This window comes from Theropithecus gelada, chromosome 9 (genome assembly GCF_003255815.1).
Source record: "Theropithecus gelada isolate Dixy chromosome 9, Tgel_1.0, whole genome shotgun sequence".
Taxonomy (NCBI): Eukaryota; Metazoa; Chordata; class Mammalia; order Primates; family Cercopithecidae; genus Theropithecus; species Theropithecus gelada.
This window is the reverse complement of record NC_037677.1, coordinates 101,814,127-101,836,110: the sequence shown is the minus strand read 5'-3', so window position 1 is coordinate 101,836,110 and position 21,984 is coordinate 101,814,127. Positions and strand designations below refer to the sequence as shown.

Here is a 21,984-nt window from a genome sequence, read left to right as displayed (position 1 = left end):
AGGTCGTGACAGACTAAAGATAGGCTCAACTTAATAAGGTGTGATGTAACCCAGAGAAATGTTAGCTAGATCCTTTCCATGGTAATTGTATAAGTAATGGATAAACGAAATGGGGCTTGGTAATTTTCAGGTTTAATAGTAATAATAATAGCAGCTTAAGAGTTTCCATACACAATGTGAACACTTCAGGGAGACATAAAATATTTAACGTGATCTTGAAATGCAGTAACAGAATTATATGTATTATCTAGAACCAAAGAGGCAATAACCTGGTCTTTTCTACACTAACTAGATCACCAGGTAAATTGTGGTTGCTTTTGGCTGCTACCATTCAAGAAGAATATAGACTGAGTGTCTGAATCTACGGTACATGTTTGGGCTTTGGTAGTGGTGGTGAAGTATGACTCTGCTTAAATTTTAAACAAACAAAAATGTGCTTATCAGCATGTATGTATTTATCTATAAATAAAAATCACATATATTTTGTCAGATTATTCATAGGGGTTCATAATTCCTAAAGTTTAAGGACCACTGAAGAAGAGAGTGATTAAGATGGTGCACTGCATTGAATGGTGACCTGCAATAAGATATGACCACTTCCTATTCCCTGGAACTGTGAATGTGACCTTATGTGGGAAAAGCATCTTTGCACTTGTAAATCAAGGGTCTTGAGTTGAGGTCATCTTGGATTATCAGGGTGGGCTCTAAATCCAATAAAAGACACAAAGATGAGTAGCATGCAGTGAGCAGAAGGCCATGTGCAGACAGATGCCAAAACTGGAGTTATGCAGCCCAAGCCAAAGAACACCTGGAACTTCAGGAAGATGGAAGAAGCAAAGAATGAATTCTCTGCTACAGCACCAGGGGTAGTAGAGGCCTGCTGACCTTTTGATTGTGGACTCTAAACTCCAGAACTACAAGAGAATAAATGTCTGTTATTTTAAGCCACTAAATTTGTTACAACAGCCACAGAAGACTAATACAGGTGGCAATATGATCCAAGACCACTTTCATCTACCCAAAATGTGGTGTAAGAACTAAGGCTGCTTAACCTGGATGTGACATAGGAAAGTGCAGTGAGGGAAGAGCAGCAGGTGGATATTCTAGGGAGCTCTCTTGCATGTAAAAAATAACCAAAAATAAAAGTGTGAAAGTTTATAAAATGTGAGAGAACTTTCTTCTTCTTCTTCTTCTTCTTTTTTTTTTTTTTTTTTTTTCCTTTTTTTTAACAGAGTTTCACTCTTGTTGCCCAGACTGGAGTGCAATGGTGCAATCTCGGCTCACCACAACCTCCACCTCCCTGTTCCAAGCAATTCTCCTGCCTCAGCCTCCCGAGTAGCTGGGATTACAGGCATGCGCCACCACACCTGGCTAATTTTGTACTTTTTTAGTAGAGACAGTGTTTCTCCATGTTGGTCAGGCTGGTCTTGAACTCCCGACCTCTGGGGATCTGCCCACCTCAGCCTCCGAAAGTGCTGGGATTACAGGTGTGAGCCACCACACCAAGCCTGTGAGGGAAATTTCTAACAGACAAAGGTTCTAACAACAGGAACAAGAGATGCTCAAAAGTTAGCAAGCATAAAACTTCAAGCTCAGGCTTGATCAATTCCCAGGGCAGATACGGAGTAGCATGCAAGCATCATCCATGTGTACAGCCTAACTGACCGCAAGCCTCTAAGAATGTCCATGTTCGTGGTCTTTCCAACTCTTTGAGCTATCCATTACTGATCTCAGAGTGCTCATTTCAGGACAGAACACAAGAATAGGTGCTCAGTCAGGACTTACAGACTTGTTCAGATTGTTCTGTTTTGCAGTCCTCACAGGTACATTCCTTTCATGTACATTTCTTTGGCTTCTTTCCCAGATTTCCTTATATTGTGTTTCCCAGGTCTTCCCCCAAACTATAAACTGACACACTAATATGTTCACTCAGGAGTGTGCTAGTCTGCTCTCCTTTGAAGTCACTTTCGTGTATCAGATGCAAAATTTTAATCACTTAAACACTGGTAGGATTATGAGCTTTGCTCATTTTCTTGATGGGCCCCAAATAAGATCAGTGGGGTAAAACCCCCTGGAAACTTTCAGACATTAATGTATTCCCCACCAATCCACCCATTGTCAGCTCTGGGAAGAGCAAAGTTCATTGTGGGTCCTTTCCTATGGGGCATAAATGACTCAGACACATGGTCTCTTTTGTATAGACCCAGCTTCCCTAATTCCGTTCAATATCACATTAATTCATTGCTCTTCTGATTAGAGCCTATGGAAGCTGAAGAAATGACAGAAACATAACAAAATAAGCAGGGGATGAAATTAATAACTAATTCAAATATTTTTCTTCTCTTTTCAAGAATACCCAAGGAACAGATGTTAAAATTTACAACAAGATCTGTGGAAGTAAGAAACCAACAGAGAAATTGAAGTGGGCATCATCGTAAACCATGTCCATCACTTTGGAGTGATAAACACCGAGAAGGTCCTCTTGACCCTGAATTAGGAGAAGAGAAAGTCCAGACTGCTTCTAATTGATAATAATAATTTTGAAAATAATCGATTTCCAGAAAAAAGGTTTCCCATCTGCTGGAAATACTCCTCTTAAGGAGAGCCTGTTACCAGCAAAATAGGTACAGCACAGTCCTCATACGTGTAGTACTTTTACAGAGGGTACAAAGTAGTTCATGTATCATTGGAATATTAAAGCCCAAGAGATGGCTAAGATGGAAGAACCAAAGGCATGGACCATCTTTAAAAGATACTATAATTCTCAAATTGGGTGATACTTATTTCAAAAAGTCCCCTGTGATTCCTCTGGCAACACTGAGCTCTTTCTTCAGAAGCTCAAATGGTCCTGTTGTCTCTAGACCAGAGGTTCTCCAACATCTACATCAGAATCATCTACAGGGCTTGTTAAACATAGAATGTCTCACTCCCCGAGTTTCTTATTAGTGCATCTGAGGTACCTAAGTATTTGAATTTCTAATAAGTCCCAGGCGATGCTGATGTTGCTGGCCCCAGGACTGTATTTTGAGAACAACTTCTCTAGACCACTAATCCAGAATTTCAGAAATTTCCTGTACTTTTGGTGAAATTTTTGTCAACGAATTAAAAAGCTTCTTAAGGCTGGAGATACTTTTAGTACTTCTTTGTATCCTATGGAACCTATCAACAGTAGCTGCTTAAAAAAGAATGGCTAATTGATCATTGAATGCCAACAGAAAAAAACAAGGCAATTCTAGAGCGTGGAATTTCATTCTTAGGTCTTTGGCAAAGAGAAACTAATTCTTAGTATGGCCAAACCCACTGTTATTAAATCCCACTTCCCTGCAATTACCAAGATAAACTATTTTGACATCTTTTTTCAGAAACCCATTCCTAGCCCCCTTTTTAAACTCAAAGCATATTTTTACCAACATAATCAAACCCCCATCATGTGAGATAATGTGGGTGAAAATTTTGAAAATCACAATAGACAACAAATGTTTATTACCATCATCATCATTTTTACTGTTGGAATCCTCATAGACTCATCCAAGGACTTTCTCATCAAGGACTTTCAATAGGCTTGGCTCAAAGTCCCTTTTTCAAAGTACTTACTAACTTCATATGTTGGGACTTCCTTTTTTATTTTTTCTTTTCTTTTTTTTTTTTGAGACAGAGTCTCGCACTCTTGCCCAGGTTGCTGGAGTGCAGTGGCACCATCTCGGCTCACTGCAAGCTCCACCTGCCAGGTTCAGACCATTCTCCTGTCTCAGCCTCCCTCCCTAGTAGCTGGGACTACAGCCGCCCGCAACCATGCCCGGCTAATTTTTTGTATTTTTAGTGGAGATGACTTTCTTTTTTTATTTGACATCTTCCTAGTGAGCCTTGGAGAAAGTGAACACCTCATATATAAATATAGATGACCGCTTGGAAACAGGTAGCCTACCCTTTGGTTTCCTGAGGAAGTTGCTCCCAACCACAGGAACAAAATAAATGAATCCTCTATGCTATTTCTCACTATATAGATTTTCAGAAAAAAAAATCAATTAAAATTTATAACTCCCGTTTTTCTCTTTCCTTTTACCTTGCCAACTGGATTTTTCATGGGAGTTTTTGACAACCACTCAAGATTCACCTTCTTCTTGGACTCTACAAACTTAAGAGGCCATCTCTGTCTTTTTCTAAAACTCCTCTGATTCTAAATGCCTACACTGCTAACATGACTCTGGTTACAGATGGTCCTCCTGTGCTCTTGAATTGTTGTTAACATATGGGTGGTCTGGGCAAGGTCGCAAGAGTACTGGGCAGGGAAATAGAAGATTTGGCTTTTCTTAGACATGGTCTGCCATAAAATTAATTAGGTGACCTTGAGCAAATCACTTCATCTCTCAAGGATTCATCTTTTTTAATAAAAGATTATTTGAAATCAGTGACACGTGTTCAAAGAATGAGTTGCAGAAATAGCCTACACGGAATGTGGCCCTTTCAAGACCATTTTCTAAGAGTTTATTTTCTTTCAATCCCCACGTCTACCTCAAAGTATACAAGCTATCCATCTCCTGGTAACCCTATACACAAAGGATTTATCTATTACAGTCATTCATCTTTGTCTGCACTGGCATTTCTTTCATATAACAGATGCTTAATAAATAGTTCTGGGTTGATTAATGATAGAATTAATCTAACAAAATCATTCACTTCTTCCAAAATTGAGGTAATAGCTTCATCTGCCCTTATTTCTGGGTCAAAGAATGTGGCTGAGTTGTGTATCATTTGGAATATAGAAGGACAGAAACAATCTCAGACAAGAAATTGCAGCAAATGCTCTGTCCCTTGTCACCCTGGACTGTGCTAGGATTTCCACAAACAAATATGATTTACTGGGACCCTAAATAACCCACCTCCTTTAATCCACCATTCAGACCTGAGTAAGCCTTTCAGGAAGGGGAATAATTAATTTGAGGGAGGGAGGCGGTTCACAAAAATAAGATTTCATTAGAATTCTATACACAGAGAGGGTTAGCTACTCATTAATTAAATGATTTCAAAGGGGATCTCTGTATATAATTGCTATAATTTAGGTGGAAAGAATGCCACACTAAATGTAATTAGAGGACTAGGCTCTGTAAAGATGTGTTCCTCTTTATAGGACAGCAGCCCTGAGTTACCTGACTCTCCCCTGCATAGTCATTTGATTCTTTTTTAGCCTCCCAATTATGCCAACTTTTATGCATAGTTATGAAAGCTGAGAGAAGTTTTAAGAAGAGAATGGTTGACCACAATCCTTCAAGAAAGAATCAGAATTTGTTCCTAGGAAGTCACTAGAAAACATCGAAAAGGAAGAACAGTACTGTGGGAGTTATATTAGTGGACTTCACTGCAGGCTGACTAATGAGTGCATCTTTGATCAAACTCAACTAAGATAATATCGTATTGCCATTGACTCACAACTGGGATGTCCTTCTTTTCTGTCCTCAGAGACTCCAGTACCTGCAACTCGAGTTCTTCTAACCACCAACTGTCCCATTTCCATCTATAACATCTTCAGAAACAGAGCAGGGCAAAGCCAACTCTGCCAGCCCCTTCCTGAGTTTCTCCTTCTGTTACTGCCTTGACTGGACTGCCAGTCTTCAGGCTAGAAGCCTCTGCATCAAGAGACCCAGTCCTCAACCTGCTTTTCCTCTGCTTGTGATGGCTTACCCCACACCTTGTCTTGTCCAACTCCTACTCCTTCTGTAAGCCTTAAGTCAAAATATAGATAGTAGGTTTTGGTTGGGGGATAAAAGGGGCAGGAGAAAAGCTTTTCAAATCTAAATATTTCCTAGAGACCATCCTTATTTCCTCTTTAAGAAACAAAATGAATCATAAAGAACTCATGGTTTTCTTTCCAAATATATGAGGTTTCTTCCTTTTTCTTTTCAAAGGCATATAAATTTATTAATGTGAGTATGGGCATGGAAGTCATATAGAATATGAAAAACTGTGAGGTTTTTATTCTTTGTTTTCATCACCATCATTTTATTTAAAATCTCTAATTTAATTGCAAATATTTAAAGAGAATGTGGTTTCAACGATAATCAGCTCTTTGAAAGTAGTCTAGACTTTGTATTTGACTCAATGTATGGTTAATATGTTAAAATATATTAAATGTTTAGGAACAGGACCACACAGCAGGAAGTGAGTGGCCAGGGAGCGAGCATTACTGCCTGAACTCCGTCTCCTGTGAGGTCAACTGTGGCACTGGAGTCTCATAGGAGCATGAACCCTACTGTGAACTGCACATGCAAAGGATCTAGGTTGTACATTCCCTATGAGAATCTAATGCCTGATGATCTGAGGTGGAACAGGTTCTTCCCAAAATCAACACCCCCCACCTGCACCCTCATCCATGGAAAACTGTCTTCCATGAAACCAGTCCCTGGTGCAAAAATGTTGGGGACTGCTGCTTTAAATCAAGCTTTCTAATAATGTTATTCAATATTCAAAATCATTCTAACCTTTGGACTACTTGGTCTATTGGTTTCTAAGTGAGGTTTATCAAAATGTTTTCCTATGATTGCAAACCTTTCATTTCTCCTTGCATGTTTTATAGTCTTTATATTATACAACCACAAAACTGTACAGGTTTTGAGATTATTATATTTTCTTGGTAAGTTTTTCCTTTTAGTTCTAATTCAAATACCACTTTTCTATTATATCCTCCCTGATCTTTCCTCCTTGCTTCTTTTCCATCCTCAGAAGAAAATAAAATCACTCTCCCTTGAATTTCTGTAGCATTTTATCTGTATTTTGGGTATGACCCACAGCACTTCCAAAATGTATGAAAAATCATAGTATATGCACGTAAGTGTCTTATTCTCTTTGCTAGATTTTAACTTCTTAGAACTTTGCCAACTCACATAAGTTGTGCCTTATGCATCACAGGTGCTTGTCATATATTTATTGTCTGAGCGGCTGTAGAATAAAGTGCTTAAGCACAAAAGTGTTCATATTAGATGGCCCAGATGTTCCCAATCCTGGAACTACGGAGGGTTCCTTACACTTTAAACTTACCTTCTTCATGTGCAAAATGAGGAAAATAGCAGTATCTAACACGATATTGAGTTGTATTTTATAGTGATTGCTATAAATTAACAAATTAATAATTAAAACAATTATTAGTATAGTTATATACTATGATTATTTACTTTGTCTTTGCTGGATGTCTAACTATTTTTTTGGGCAGACAGTATGCCTCATGCTTTTATATCCCCATGATCCCTACCCATAAGACTTTGCAAACAGTAGATGAGCAGATCTCAGTCAAATAACAATAATAATTAATATTACTAGGCCAGGTGCGGTGGCTCATGCCTGAAATCCCAGCACTTTGGGAGGCTGAGGCGGGCAGATCATAAGGTCAGGAGTTCGAGACTATCCTGACCAATATGGTGAAACCCCATCTCTACCAAAAATACAAAAATTAGCCTGGTATTTTGGCACACACCTGTAATCCCAGCCACTCAGGAGGCTGAGGCAGGAGAATTACTTGAACCCAGGAGGCAGAGGTTGCAGTGAGCTGAGATCTGCACTCCAGCCTAGGCAACAGAGAGAGACTCCATCTCAAAAATAATAATACTAATTAATATTACCTACATTAGGGAGAAATTATTGAACACTGATGGTATGCTAACCTCTATGCATGGATCATCTCATTTTATTTATTATTCCCATTTAACAGGTGAGGAAACTGAGGTTCAAAAAAGTTAAATAACTCATCTGACAAGGTTACACAGCAAGTAAATGATGAAGCCAGGGGTCAAACTTAGGTGTTTGCAGCAATCATTCTAAAACAATTCTCAGCAATGTGCATTTTCAGCAAGCCTGTTACTCTTTTTTAAGTCCTTCATGACTCATTAGCAATCATTTAACTGCACAGTTTCGCACCGGAGTATGGGCAATGGGATCCTCTTACCACCAGCTCCTAATAGCCTGTTTGCGTAAAAGGCAGAAATGCCTTGAAATATATAAAAGTGAAAGTACAGTTGGAGGAAAAAAGGAGAAATCTGCAGAGAAGAGGTTATCTAGAAAGTTCCAATTATGACCCTATTTGTCTCAACGTCTAAAGCATCTACTGCATGAAGAATGATGTACTTGACTCTGAGCTATTGGCCTTCAGTTGGGAATCCCTGAGGTATACAAAAGAACAAACGGAATTATAAAGTTTCAGGGCTGGAGGGGTCTTTAGGGATGAGCTTCTGACCATCCCTCTTCACATGCTAGTTGGGGAAACTAAGGCCTGCTCAAGGACATAAAGAACTGGAACCCAAGTCTCCTGACAGCCAACTCTCTCTTCCAAGCTGACTGCTCTTCATGGGAAACTTTTTCAGCTTGCAGGCAGAGTCATGGTGCACCATATGTGACCACAGCACCATGAAAACTTGAGGAATGCAGAGAAGAGAAGTGATTCACATCCAGGGCTGCAGTTAACTAGGAAAGGCTTCAGCCAAGACTGACTTTCCAGATTTCACTGGCTTTTCTCCCAGGCTCCTGCATCTAAAGTGTGCTCTGCATTTTCCAAATTCCAGCCTGCCACTCTCTGTAACTACAGATGTGTGCTACCAGTTTCTTCTAAGACAGAGGATCTTCTTTGATGTGCTAAGAAGTGGCATTCCCCTGCACAGCCTTTCCCCTCACTCTATTGGATCAAATGAATCATCAGAATGACAGGGACAAGGATGAAATGAACCTACTCCTATCCAGAGACAGCTTAGCTATGCTGCTCATTGAGCTACTTGTGTGGGTGAAAGTTGGAAATACTAGGGTGATAGAGTCTAAAATGGGTTTCATGGGTAGCCAGCAAGCTGAGGCCAGGCAAAGGCCCTCAATTTACAAATAAAGAAGAACCCCTGCTAGAAGTGAGGGAAGAGGAGAAATTCTCCCATCTGTCCAGGGGTTTCCCTACATTCATATAGATAAATGAACTGCAATCAACTGCTCTCCAGTGACCCACTCTGGCTACACGCAACTTCTCCCTATTGACACACTGGATTTATTTCTCATTCCTCTAAGCAAATAGTTAACCGTGCTGTGGATTCCGGTGAGTCATACACCATCTCCTCTGCCCCGTTCATCCAGGACTCAGAATTAGCCATTGCTAGAATTAGCCATTGCTAGGTAACTACAAATCCCGACTCAATCCTTTCACCCAGCCTCAACTCCGTTTACTGGCTGGATGTCATTAATTTGAGAGCAAATTATTACAAACCTGGAAAACAGTTCTAAAATGCCTGCAGATTTATGATGAAGTCATTTCACAAAAGGTCACAGGCAACCCTGCTATAATTAAATCTTTCATTAATTTTTAAAATACACAATAACTTACAAATGCAGCATAAATTAACCAGATGACCTTGAAGAAATTATTTAGAGAACTGTTTCATCAGAAGCCACTATTTAGTGATTTCCTGAAATTTTATTTTACAAGTAGAATTCGTCTATTTTCCATTCTTACCTCTTACTGGGTTCTAGTAGTATGTTTATTTGAAATGATTTAGTATTAATTTAGTCAGGGCATTGGTTAGCACTGGGAAGTGATGGTACACAGTTGAGGCTCTTTCTTCCTTCAGACCACAACTTCAAAGGTAGAGAAAGAGTGACCCACATCATCATCAGGATAAACTCAAATGCAGCCCCTCCCTTTCATTATCTGGGAGATTATTTTTTTAATGTCATTTTAAATTTATCATTTTGATAAATGAGTTCCCTTTTTCTCATTATAAAAATAATGCACTCTCATCATGAAAAATTTGAAAACTAAAAAAATCTGTAGATAAGAAAATAAAAGCCTCACTGGAGGTAACGCTTTTAATATTCTGTGATGTTCCTTTGATTCATTGGCATATTATTCTTTCTCAGACTAGGCAATAAGCAAAAATCAAACTGAAGCCAGGGTTAGGATCTTTGGAAGTTAGAGGTACCCCGAAGCCCTTAGGCTTTAGCACTATCTATCTCCCCCATTTCTTTTCTCTCCTTTTCTTTACACAGATATACACACCACCAGCACCACCACCACCACCAGCACCACCACCATTTAAAAAGCTCAGAATTGGATTATAGAACTGATTCCATGAATGCCAGAGCTGAAGTAAACCTCATTCAAAATTGATCTTTCCTCTACTGGGGATGGAAGTGGCTTTTAAAATATAAACTTCTTAACAGTGACTGACTATTTTGTTTATGCCCTAGCCCAGCTTCTAGAACTCTTAAAACAGTGCCTGCCTTGTAATAGACTATCAATATGTATTGTTGAGTAAAGAAATAATAAATGTTCTTGTAACAGCAACACTTGATTCATGTGGACTCCTGAATCCTCTTTTAAATGTTCCTGTAAGAGTTCAGTTCTCTCTGAAAGGCCTGGCTCCCCATGCCTCCTCTTGCCTCTGCCTCAAAAACCCCTCCTCATTTCCCTCCCTCCATGAAGGAAGCTGCTGAGGACAGATTTCAAATCAAAGCAGAAAGAGCATAGTTGTGGCAAGACCAGACATCAGACAACAGCTGCTGATCTCCAGAAATTCAGGCCACATTCTTGGCTATTGGTGTGTGTCCATGACACCTGATTGTTTTCCCATTAGGGTGTAGATGGGATTAGTGGTAAAGGAGGTCAGTGGCTACAGGGCAAATTGCATTGAGCAAAGGCCAGACATGAACTAGACTTTAATAGAAATAGGCAGGGGATCAACAGCAAGAATCCTGCAAGTGGAGCCTGTGTTAGTTACACAATACAATGATTGGCAAGGTGGTGGAAAGTGGCAAAGATTAAAAGTCTTGAAAATAAGTATGGGGGGAAGAGGATGGTGGAAGGAAAACCGAGAAAGAGACTAAAAACCATTGGAAGAGAAGAAACAAAGAAAGGAAAATGATTTCTAAGATAAACAAAAAGAAATCATCCTATGTCCAAACAACTTTGATTCTTTTCTCAAAACTAACTAAATCCCTTTAACGGGCTTGAAAGTTTAAAGTCCACAACTGTGGGTGAGAAAATATGGTCCGCGAATCTGTAGAAGATGAGGCTGGAGTTGAGCAATGACAGAGAATCTAAGAGATGGAAACAAGGGAGAAGATGGATATTTGAGATGGGATTTGGACAGGAGGAAAGATGGGGAAATTAAAAGAGCTATAAGAGAGGAAGGGAAAGAGGGACACTGTGTTTTCTCATGTCATTAAAATGTCATGACATTTCTCAGTTTCCTACTTTGTGTCAATTCCTGAACCAAAAAATAAGAAGAATCAGAAAAAGTATAAAGTTCGGTACCTGCTCTTAAATAGTTTGCCATCCAGGCCAATAGAATTACTTACTCACCATATGTTTGCTGAGCATCACCTACGCACGAGGACAATTATGTTCAGTGCTATGGGGGATAATAAATAAGACACAGTTGCAAGCCTCCTCAATCTTACAGAACAAATAAAAAGCCCTGGCATTCTATCTGCAAAGATAATCAACATGTAAAACAATCAGAAAATAGTGCAAGAATTATATGCACTATTGGTGCATATTAAGAGTGTATTATTTGTGATAATGCCAATTCACCATGATCCACCAATTCCACTTCTGGCTTGCAGCATAGAGAATTTCTTCCATGTATGTATGTGGAGGTATACATAAAGATGTGGTAATACTGTTTGTAAGAGCACATAGCTAGAAATAACCTAAATTTCCATTGATAAGAAAATAGATAAATAAATTGTGCATATTTATATCATGACAACATGCCATATAGCACAAAAAGTGCCTGTACCAGATGGATATGACCCCAGAGAGATAATATTGAGGGAAAAAATCGTGTAGAAGAATATTATTTTTATAAATTATACATTTAAAAAACATATAAAATGATACCACATATATTTCTGTGAATACATAAGTGCTAAAGGTGTCAACATATGTTCTAGAAGGGTTTGTGGAAGGAGTAAGGATAGTAAGTCTGAGATGGACAATAATGAAAATATCATTATTATCAAATCTATCTGGGATTTCCTGTATATTTTATTTAAAAATCTGAATCAAAGTGATAACAGGTTAATATTTATTATTTTCAGGTGGTGGGTACACAAGCTTTGTAATATTATTCTTTGCATTATTTTTTATTTCTTAAATTTCAACAAAAACCTGTAAGACAATCATATAGTTATGAAATTGCAGATACAGAATCTAAATTGTGAATCACAAATTTAAAATCTTACCAGAGCAGGAGGGCAACTTCAATGAACAAGGAGTGAAATGGAACAGCCGGAGATGACATGTGTACACCAGGCAAGGGGTGGGGCAGAAACAGCATACCCTGTCCAAAGTCGGCAGTTGCCATGCAGCTTCAGCAGAATGTTGGACTATAGGGAGTTGGACTTAGTGCTGCCAGATGTTTCTGATATTGCAAATGTTGGCTCCATTGGAAAAAGTACACACCAAGCAAGATAAACCTGTGAGTCACTGTGAACCCCATGAAAGGAATTCAATATAAGGAAATGAGAAAGAACTTGGGCTTCCTGAAAGAGGTGAGACTTATATGTGGGGTTTTGATAAGAAAGGAGGAGTGTTTTTTTTTTTTTTTTTTTTTTTTTTTTTAACAAAAGCTGAATGTACCATTTGTGACAACATTGGTGAACTAAGAGGACATTATGCTAGGTGAAAAAAGCCAATTATCAAAGGACAAATACTTTATGATTCTACTTACATAAGGTATCTAAAATAGTCAAACTCACAGAAGCAGAGAATAGAATAATTGTCAGGAGCTGGAGGAGGGGAAAATGAAGAGTTATTCAATGCGCATAAAGTTCCAATTATGCAAGATGAGTAAGTTCCAGAAATCTGATGTACAACATAGTGCCTGTATTTAGCAATACATTATTGTACACTTTAAAATACATCAAGAGGACAGAACTCATGTTATACGTTCTTACCAAAAAAACTCACAAAAAACAAAAGGTAATTTTTGGAGGTGATGGGATATGTTTAGTAACCACGATTGTGGTGATGGTCATGGGTGTACGTATACATCCAAACTCATCAAAATGTATACATTAAATATGTGCAATTTTGTGTATACCAATTATACCTCAATAAAACTTTTTTAAAGAAAATAAGCAACCCCATCAAAAAGTGGGCAAAGGATATGAACAGACATTTCTCAAAAGAAGACATGCATATAGCCAACAGGCACATGAAAAAATGCTCATCATCACTGGCCATCAGACAAATGCACATCAAAACCACAGTGAGATACCATCTCACACCAGTTAGAATGGCAATCATTAAAAAGTCACGAAACAACAGGTGCTGGAGAGGATGTGGAGAAATAGGAACACTTTTGCACTGTTGGTGGGATTGTAAACTGGTTCAACCATTGTGAAAACAGTATGGCGATTCCTCAAGGATCTAGAACTAGAAATACCATATGACCCAGCCATTCCATTACTGGGTATATAACCGAAGGATTATAAATCATGCTGCTATAAAGACACATGGACACGTATGTTTATTGTGGCACTATTCACAATAGCAAAGACTTGGAATCAACCCAAATGTCCATCAGTGACAGATTGGATTAAGAAAATGTGGCACATGTATACCATGGAATACAATGCAGCCATAAAAAAGGATGAGTTTGTGTCCTTTGTAGGGACATGGATGCAGCTGGAAACCATCATTCTCAGCAAACTATCGCAAGAACAGAAAACCAAACACCGCGTGTTCTCACTCATAGGTGGGAATTGAACAATGACATCACTTGGACTCGGGAAGGGGAACATCACACACCAGGGCCTATTGTGGGGAAGGGGAAGGGGGGAGGGATGGCATTGGGAGTTATACCTGATGCAAATGACGAGTTGATGGGTGCTGACGAGTTGATGGGTGCAGCACACCAATATGGCACAAGTATACATATGTAACAAACCTGCACGTTGTGCACATGTACCCTAGAACTTAAAGTATAATTTTAAAAAAAGTGAAAAAAAAAATTAGGAAACTTCTAAGCCATTTCATAAAAAAATATATTTTCAACACTTCATTAGGAAATGCAATTGGTGAAGCAATTTATAGATAGGGGAAGTATGTAAAAACTGTGTCAAAAATTCAAATGATATTTTTAATATATTTACAATTGATAAAACCCCATGGGCATTCTTGTTCAGGGTCAAATTACAACCCATGGGCCATGTCTGGCCAGCTCTATGTTCTCAATGGCCTACAAGCTGAGAGTTGTTTTTACATTTTAAATGGCGGGGGGAAAAGCAAGTGAAGAATTGTATTTTATGACATGTGTGTGAAAATTATATGAAATTCAAGATTCAGTGTTCATAAAGTTTTATTGGAACACACTGACGCCCAATCGTCTCCATACTGTCTAAGGCTGTTTTCACCCACTAGGGTAGAAGGATTGAGTAGTTGCAACAAAAGCCCTGTGGCCAGCAAAGCCTAAAATCTTTACCGTGTGGCCCTTTACAGAAGTCTGCCTACCCCTGCTCTAGTTGGCCGAAGTTCTTCCCTGCAAGTGGCCTGTTTCTTGATCATTAGATCATGGAGATTATCAATATCTCCAATGTTCTTCAATAGAGGTTATTCTTTCATTTAATCCTCACAACCACATGAGAAAATGGGAGCTCAGAGCGGAGTGAAGCAAGGCACTAAAGTCACATAGGTGGTAAACAGCGAGCTGAGCATTTTCCCTGGAAAGTGAATCTCCAAAGCCCATGCTCTCAGCCACTATACCATCCCTCCTCCTGAGCCCACACAGCAATCTGTTGATCAAAATAAGCTTTTTCCTTCCAGGCTGTTGCCAGTCCCCAGTATACCCTACCATCATCCAATACCCTTTCTGCAGGCATGCATTCTGCTTTTGTGTTCATTGGCACAAACAAGAGTGTGCCTCTGAGTTGCTGGCAAGCCTGGTGACAATCTGAAGGTTATGAATCAAGCAGCCAGCCTGAGAGGTGATGACTTGGGAGTTCCACCGGATTTGCCGATTACTCAAATGACTTACTTTGGGCAAAGTGAAATCAGGCTCTTCCAGCAAACAACAGAGAATTGAAAAACAGATCAATGGAAGCAGCTCTGGTTCATTTTCAACGACTTTATCGGATGCAGTTACTAGAGGCTAAACAATGCATTTAAGCTCAGGGCTGAGCCTCTGCATTGTGCCAAGGCTGTATTTAAAAGAATGATCCCTGCTAGGCATGTGGTCACAGTTTTTTAAGTGGAAAAGGCTTCATTTAAAAAAAAAAAAAACCTCTGCAGCTTTGGGGTTCACATAATTTTCTAAGCAAAATGATCTCTCTCCCCTTCACTTTGGCTATTAGTCCTGCTGGTGGAAATTACAATTGGATTCATAAGAGGAATCAACAAGGCAATTGACCCTAGCCAAAGGTATCTCTAGCCCTTTTCACCTCTCACTTTCCTCTAGTGTCCAGCACATTCCTACCACTCCATGCCTTCTCACACTGTTCCACCCATCAGGAATGTCCTTGCTCCCTATTCTCTGTATAGCCATGAACCCCTTTATACCCACTCTGTCTTCAATCACATCTTTGATATCTAATGGCATGCTTCCCATACTGGCCAGGCACACTGGCACATGTGCCTGTAATTGCAGCAATTTGGGAGGCTGAGGTGGGCAGATCACTTGAGCTCAGGAGTTCAAGACCAGCCTGGGCAACATGGCAAAATCCCACCTCTATAAAAAATACAAAAATTTGCCAGGAATGGTAGCATGCACCTGTAGTCCCAGCTACTTGGGAGGCTGAGGTAGGAGGATCACTGAGCCTGGGAGGTCAAGGCTGCAGTGAACCATGACTGCATCACTGTACTCCAACCTGGGCGACAGAGTGAGACCCTGCCTCAAACAAACAAACAAACAGTAACAACAACAACAACAACAACAAATTTATACCATACCTTACCATTTAATCATTACCTAATTATTTCATGTATTTATCGTACTTTTTCAAATGGATTGTGAATTAACATCAAGAACTAGGTCTGCTGTGACTTGGAGTCTGGCAGCACAGCAGGCACTCATCATACTAAGTAAACAACTGGTATACTGCCATTCTTTCCCCACACACCTTGTTAGTCCTTGACTGAACAAACCTTAGAGAATTATAGTACCTTCCTTCAAATTTTACCTCCAAGCCTGGAGCTTGAAATTCCCATTCCTTGCTCTTATTTTGCCTCTTTCTGAACATGTGAGCTGAGCCTCAGCATCCTCATCTAGCCAATGATGCCAATTCTATCTACCTTCCAGAGTTGTTGGGAGATTTCAATACAATCAAGTTTGAAAAAGTGCTCAATGTGATAGCTGGCACAAAAAAAAAAAAAAAGAGAGATGCTGAATTGTCACAAGTTGGCTGCAAGGTCTTCACTGGGTTCCTCCAAATCAGACTAAACTCTCCTTAAGCTTTTTAGACATTCACTCATGGTAAGAAGTATCTGATCTCTTTCAGGGAAGCTGTGCTTCTCCCTTCTAAGATTTTTTTTATCTAGGAAGCTGCCAGGTTCTCTCTGGCCCCTGTAAAAGTTTAGCTAAATCATAGCCAATTGGTTCAAACATTTCTTATCAGGAAAGAATTTCAAACATAGCTTTGAGGATGCAGGAAAGCAGTGTTTTTCTATCTGATTCCACATCTGAGTCAAGCTAAAGAAAAGCTCTCTTTAAAGTGCTAATCAAGGGACAAACAGCCTTTCATGAAATAGTGGACAAAAGAGGTCCAAGTGCTGCAACAGCCACAGGCATCTCATCATCTGGAGAGCCACTGCCTGAGACTGCAATAGGCCCTCCAGCTTGTCAATCAGCCCTTTCCTCAGCTTTAAGTAATAAGAATGGTCACATTTCATTTTGAATTAGGCTAGACTAGATGGTTCCCATCACAGTTACCGGGGGGGATGCTGAAATAATAACATTTGAAAAGACAGTAGAAGAAAGAGCAATAAAAGTAACCAATTCCCAGGCCTCCACTCTGAGGACTGTCTCCCATGTAAACCCTCCTGCAAAGCTACAGTGTTAGAAGTGTCCATGTTCCTGGAGCACTGGCCTCCAGGACAAGTGGAAACTGGGCAGATTCTTGTGAAAAGTGGAGGAAATCAGAATCGTTCCCAGTAAGCTCCTCATTCTCTAGCTGCCCTTTTGTGCCCACATGCCATTCCACCCCAATGCATCATAACCTCCATACAGACACCTCTACACACACATGCAGTCTGCTCTGATTCCTATCCAACCCCAGCCCCCATGATGTGCAACTACTGCATTCTGATTATAGCATTCCAGAATCTCTAGAGATCTATAATCAATGTCCTAACATGCCAGAGCCATGGGCCAGAAAAATCACAACAATCACAACAAAGGTAAGATTTTTAGAAGTCACTTGATTCTTCCATTTAATAATTCATTTATCCAGTACATATATACTGTTAAATCCTCCATGTTAGCACAAGCCTGGTAAATATATGGCACTGAAAGAACAAGATACACAAAGATCCTCCCTCATGGGAAGTTGCAGGGATGTCTGTGTACATGTGCACATGTGTGTGCATCCATCTGTCTGTCTTAAAGGTAGATGAAGACGGAGGGGAAAAGATATTCAAAAATTAATACCCTTTGTATTAATATTTATTATCTAAAGTGCTGTGAAGGCAAAAATAAATCAGGCCAGATAACATATAGCATGGGAACCCACCCTGATCTGGCAGGCTATGAGAACTGATATTTAAGCTGAGATCAGAAATATACTTAGAAATTTAGTTGTTTAAATAGGGAGGCGAGGCTCATTCTGGCAGATACAGAGAACCTGGGGGCAGGAAGGCACCAGTGTATCAGAAAAGGGTGGTCAGGTCAGGGAGGCTGGAGAAAAAGCCCCAAGCAGGTGGTCAATATAGATACTTCTGGGCTGTTCTATGAGTTTAGAATCTATCCTAAAGGCAATGCAAAGGCCTCCATGGGTTTTAAGAAATCTTGTGATTTGATCAGATTTTTTAATTTCAAAAATGTCACTCTGGATACAGGTCAAATTCCCAAATGTGACCTAAAATCTTTCATAGTCTTACCCCCTAAACACCCAGCCACCCTCTTTCATGGTTCTTACCTTTGTTTGTGTTCTTTCCTTTGCCTTGAAATCATTCATTCATTCAACGATTACTGACTTCCTACTACATGCCAATCCCTGCTTTCCGCACTGAGTTTATATTAGTGAATAAAACTACTAAAAATCTATGCTTTCTTGGAACTTAAATTTCATTGTCTATTATACGGCTTTCCACTTGTGAACTGCTATGAAAACTTCCAGACCAAGTCAATTGTCACCTACTGTGTGTGTGAAGTCTTCGTTTTCCTCTGCTGTCTCCTGGCTGTATAACTAGGGTACCATGATGATTACTTATCCCCACCTACTGTCACCACTTTAGCCTGAGAGCTCCTTGCAGACAAAGAATTTCATTTGCCTTTGTAAAATCTCCTAAGATCTAACAAGGTCTGATATATATTAGAAACTCTCTAACTGTTAAATATATAAACTCTCCAAATCAATGGATAAGAGAAAGCAACAGAACCTTAGAGTGGCTGTTTTTTCTCCCTGACCACACTGAGCTAAAGAGAGAATCAGGGTTAACAGTAAGAGGAAGGATACAGCGTTCGAATGACCTACTTTATTAATAAGTTTTCAATTCAATGGCAAAGCTAAGCATTCTTGTCCCCAAATGGACTCCCTGTCTTCACAGTTCCTACAGAAATACATAATTTTTAAAAACTCCTGTTTCAATCTTTGCCATTGCCATTCCACGAATGGGCAACCCTGGTAGGTCAGTTGGTTTCAATACCATTTTCAAATTTAGAATACAGACAGAAATCACCTCTTGGCAACCCTTCCAGGGCTTGTCCAGCTATCTGAAGAGTCCTGACAAAATCTTTGTTGTTTCCATACAAAAGAAACTCTGAATTTAACAAAATGTTAAAATAGGTAACTTGAATTGTTTATACTTGTTTTGAGGAATGCTTCCAGATCCATCATAATTTCATAAAAACACAAATACCTCTGCTTCCCCCAGATCCTCTATAAGACAATAATTATGCTCTATTCTCTAAGACCTTGATAAGCAAGATAAAACAGGCACAGAAGCCCTGCCAAGCTCTTAGGGAGTCTTGGCCAGGAGGAAAGGAAAACAGAAGTGCTATCTCGTCTTTTCAGTAAATGGTTTGGCTCTGAGGTCAATCTCCCTCACATCCATGTGACCAGCTAAACTCCATCTGAAGCCGAGAAAAAAATTATTACCATTTAAGATTAGATAAACACAGAACTTAAGCTGCGGCCTTAAACTTGCTAGGGAATACCAGGTCATGTAGAGATTGGCATACACGTGGTATTGTTCAAAGTAATGCCCAAAAGAAGATGCAATGAGTTCTAATAGGCCTCACAGAAGAGAATGGGGCCAAACTATGAGATTTGATCAAAATTGCATAAATATAATCATAAAGAATTTTTTTATAACTGATCACTTACTGGCTCCTAGACTGGCTTTTCTTCCAAGTCCATCACCACTGGAAAAAGACTAATTCAAACTATAAAGAAATCTATGTGCATAAAAGTTAAATTAAGAGCAGTGTCCCTTCGAGTAGGAAGGTCATACACCCTTCTACCGAACCAGCACAGATGCATGCTATGAGCCCTTCTGTGCCAACCCCACACTATAGCAAATACCCCTTAATTTTGCCCAAGACTCCACTCTGTCCAGTGAAGAGCTAAGGTGTAAGGTGCTCCAGGCAATTGGGAGTGGGGGAGGTGGTGGTCAGTATTGGTTGGTGGAGGATTACGGTTACCCACTCACCATGTAAACATGTGCACACATAAACACAGGTGATCAATTTCTAAGATTAAATCTCATTATAAAAGAATATAGAAAAAAAATTTACAGTGAAATAATCTGAAGTGAAATAACTGTGGTGTGTGTGTGTGAAAGAGAGAGAAAGCGACATATCTTAAAATATTTTCTGATTTTAATAAGTTGACTGTTTTACTCCCTCCATCCCTGCCCCTGCTCCTTATCTCCCACTAGACTGTTTCAGAAAGACAAAAAAAAAACCCCATCTAATGACATAAGTTTTCTGTTTAATTGGATTTCAAATAAATGGGAATTTGCTATAATTCTTTAAATTCTATTAGAAACCTTGACTGTTCAATTAGGACCCTAGCCTCTCTAATCCTGGCAGTAGCTTTTTGAGTTTGTAGGTACAAAAATAAGTATTTCCATTTTATAGATGAGGAAATTTTGGCCCAGTGATTAGACCACTTTGGTGTAGGGTTCCCTGGGAAAAATCCAAGCCCTCAATGAAAGTAGAACCAGTGTCTCTGGTCTTCTTCCTACCACAGCAAAAGAAGTACTCACGTCATGATGTGGGTCTCCATTCCTGCCTCCACCAGAGCCCCGTCAACAAAGAGAGGAACCGAAGTGAAACCATACTTGTCCCAAGAGTGGCCCTCATCAAAACTCACCCTGTGTTGGAAACAAGTACACAGAAAAGACAGCTGAAAATAAAGCTAAACTCTTCCGTAACCATTTGTCAGGTTATTAAATTTTCCTCTGTATCTTGCTTTGTGGCAGTGTGGATTATCAATAGCTTTTTAATCTTCAACATCTCCTCATATTATTATGAGATTTGATCAAAACTGCATTTCCAGACTTGGGCGGAGACAGCACCTAGAGCTGCAGATATATTTCAATACACTAGATTCGACAAACAACCCAAGCAGGAGGGCTTAGTGGATGGAGTGTCACGTTTCAAGTACTCAGAATGGAACCTGAGGTTCAATTTACAGCAAAATCCATTCAGCCCTTGGAGGTTCTGACACAAATTGAGTAAGGCTGGTGGACCCGAAGGAAAGGGAGGGGGTTTGTCTTTCAGATCAAACCTTACAAACAGCAATTTTCTATTTGTTCAAAACGTATGTTAGGATCATTTTCCCTCCCCAGTGCCACTTTAAGGGGCTTTTAGGGATGACCACTGAGAGTCTGAGATGTTCTGAGCAAAACTGCCCCATCTTTCATCCAACGGTAAGAGGAAGGTCTGGCCCCTTGTGGAAACAGAACCTGCAGTGCTTTAAAGACATGCAACTAGTGGAGGAGACTTGAGCAATTCTGAGTGCTTGTTTCCTTTCCTTTCTTGATATTATCAAGGACCTGTCTGCCCCTTGATTTAACCAGGGGGCATAGCCCAAGGACCATCTCCTCTGAGAGGCTTTTCTCAGCATCTCTTCTTCCCTAAGACAGCCTTAGTTTCTTCATCCTCTATGATCAGTTTTGCTCTGGCTGATTCTTAATTCTACTCTATTTCCATAATTTAGGATTAAAATTCCCTTCTGTATGTTCCTATAATACCCAGGCCTTCTCCTATCATAGTGCTGACTACTGACTCCTTAACTGATCTTGAATATCTCAGCTCAAGATTATAAACTCTGGGAGTTCAGAGATCATGTATGTCTTATCATTGAATAACCCCTTAATAACAAATATAACACAAATACATCTCTCTTACAATGCTCCTCACAGTATGTGTGTGTGTATATACACACACACACGCAAATCCTAATATATACACATAATATATATATATAATATATATATACACAACGGTAAATAATATTTCTGTGAAGATTTTTTGTTTCTTTTTCTTTTTTTTTTTTTTTTTTTTTTGAGACGGAGTCTCGCTCTGTTGCCAGGCCAGAGTACAGTGGCACGATCTCGGCTCGCTGCAACCTCCACCTCCTGGGTTCAAGCCATTCTCCTGCTTCAGCCTCCTGAGTAGCTGGGACTACAGGCACATGCCATGAAGCCTGGCTATGTTTTTGTACTTTTAGTAAAGAAGGGGTTTCACTGTGTTAGGCAGGATGGTCTCGATCTCCTGGCCTCGTGATCCACCCACCTCAGCCTCCCAAAATGCTGGCATTACAGGCATGAGCCATTGCGCCCGGCCATGTTTTTTGTTT

The 21,984-nt window shown here is 39.7% G+C and overlaps 1 protein-coding gene across 1 annotated transcript in view; it reads right to left on the bottom strand.

The window, feature by feature from the left end:
- The window catches only part of SORCS3 (sortilin related VPS10 domain containing receptor 3), a 621,794-nt gene that overhangs the window by 66,427 nt on the left and 533,383 nt on the right, over positions 1 to 21,984 (bottom strand). Inside the window, exon 14 of the mRNA XM_025396833.1 lies at positions 20,387 to 20,494. Coding sequence (XP_025252618.1) covers positions 20,387 to 20,494 — 108 coding nt within the window. The remainder of the gene's footprint in view (positions 1 to 20,386; positions 20,495 to 21,984) is intronic.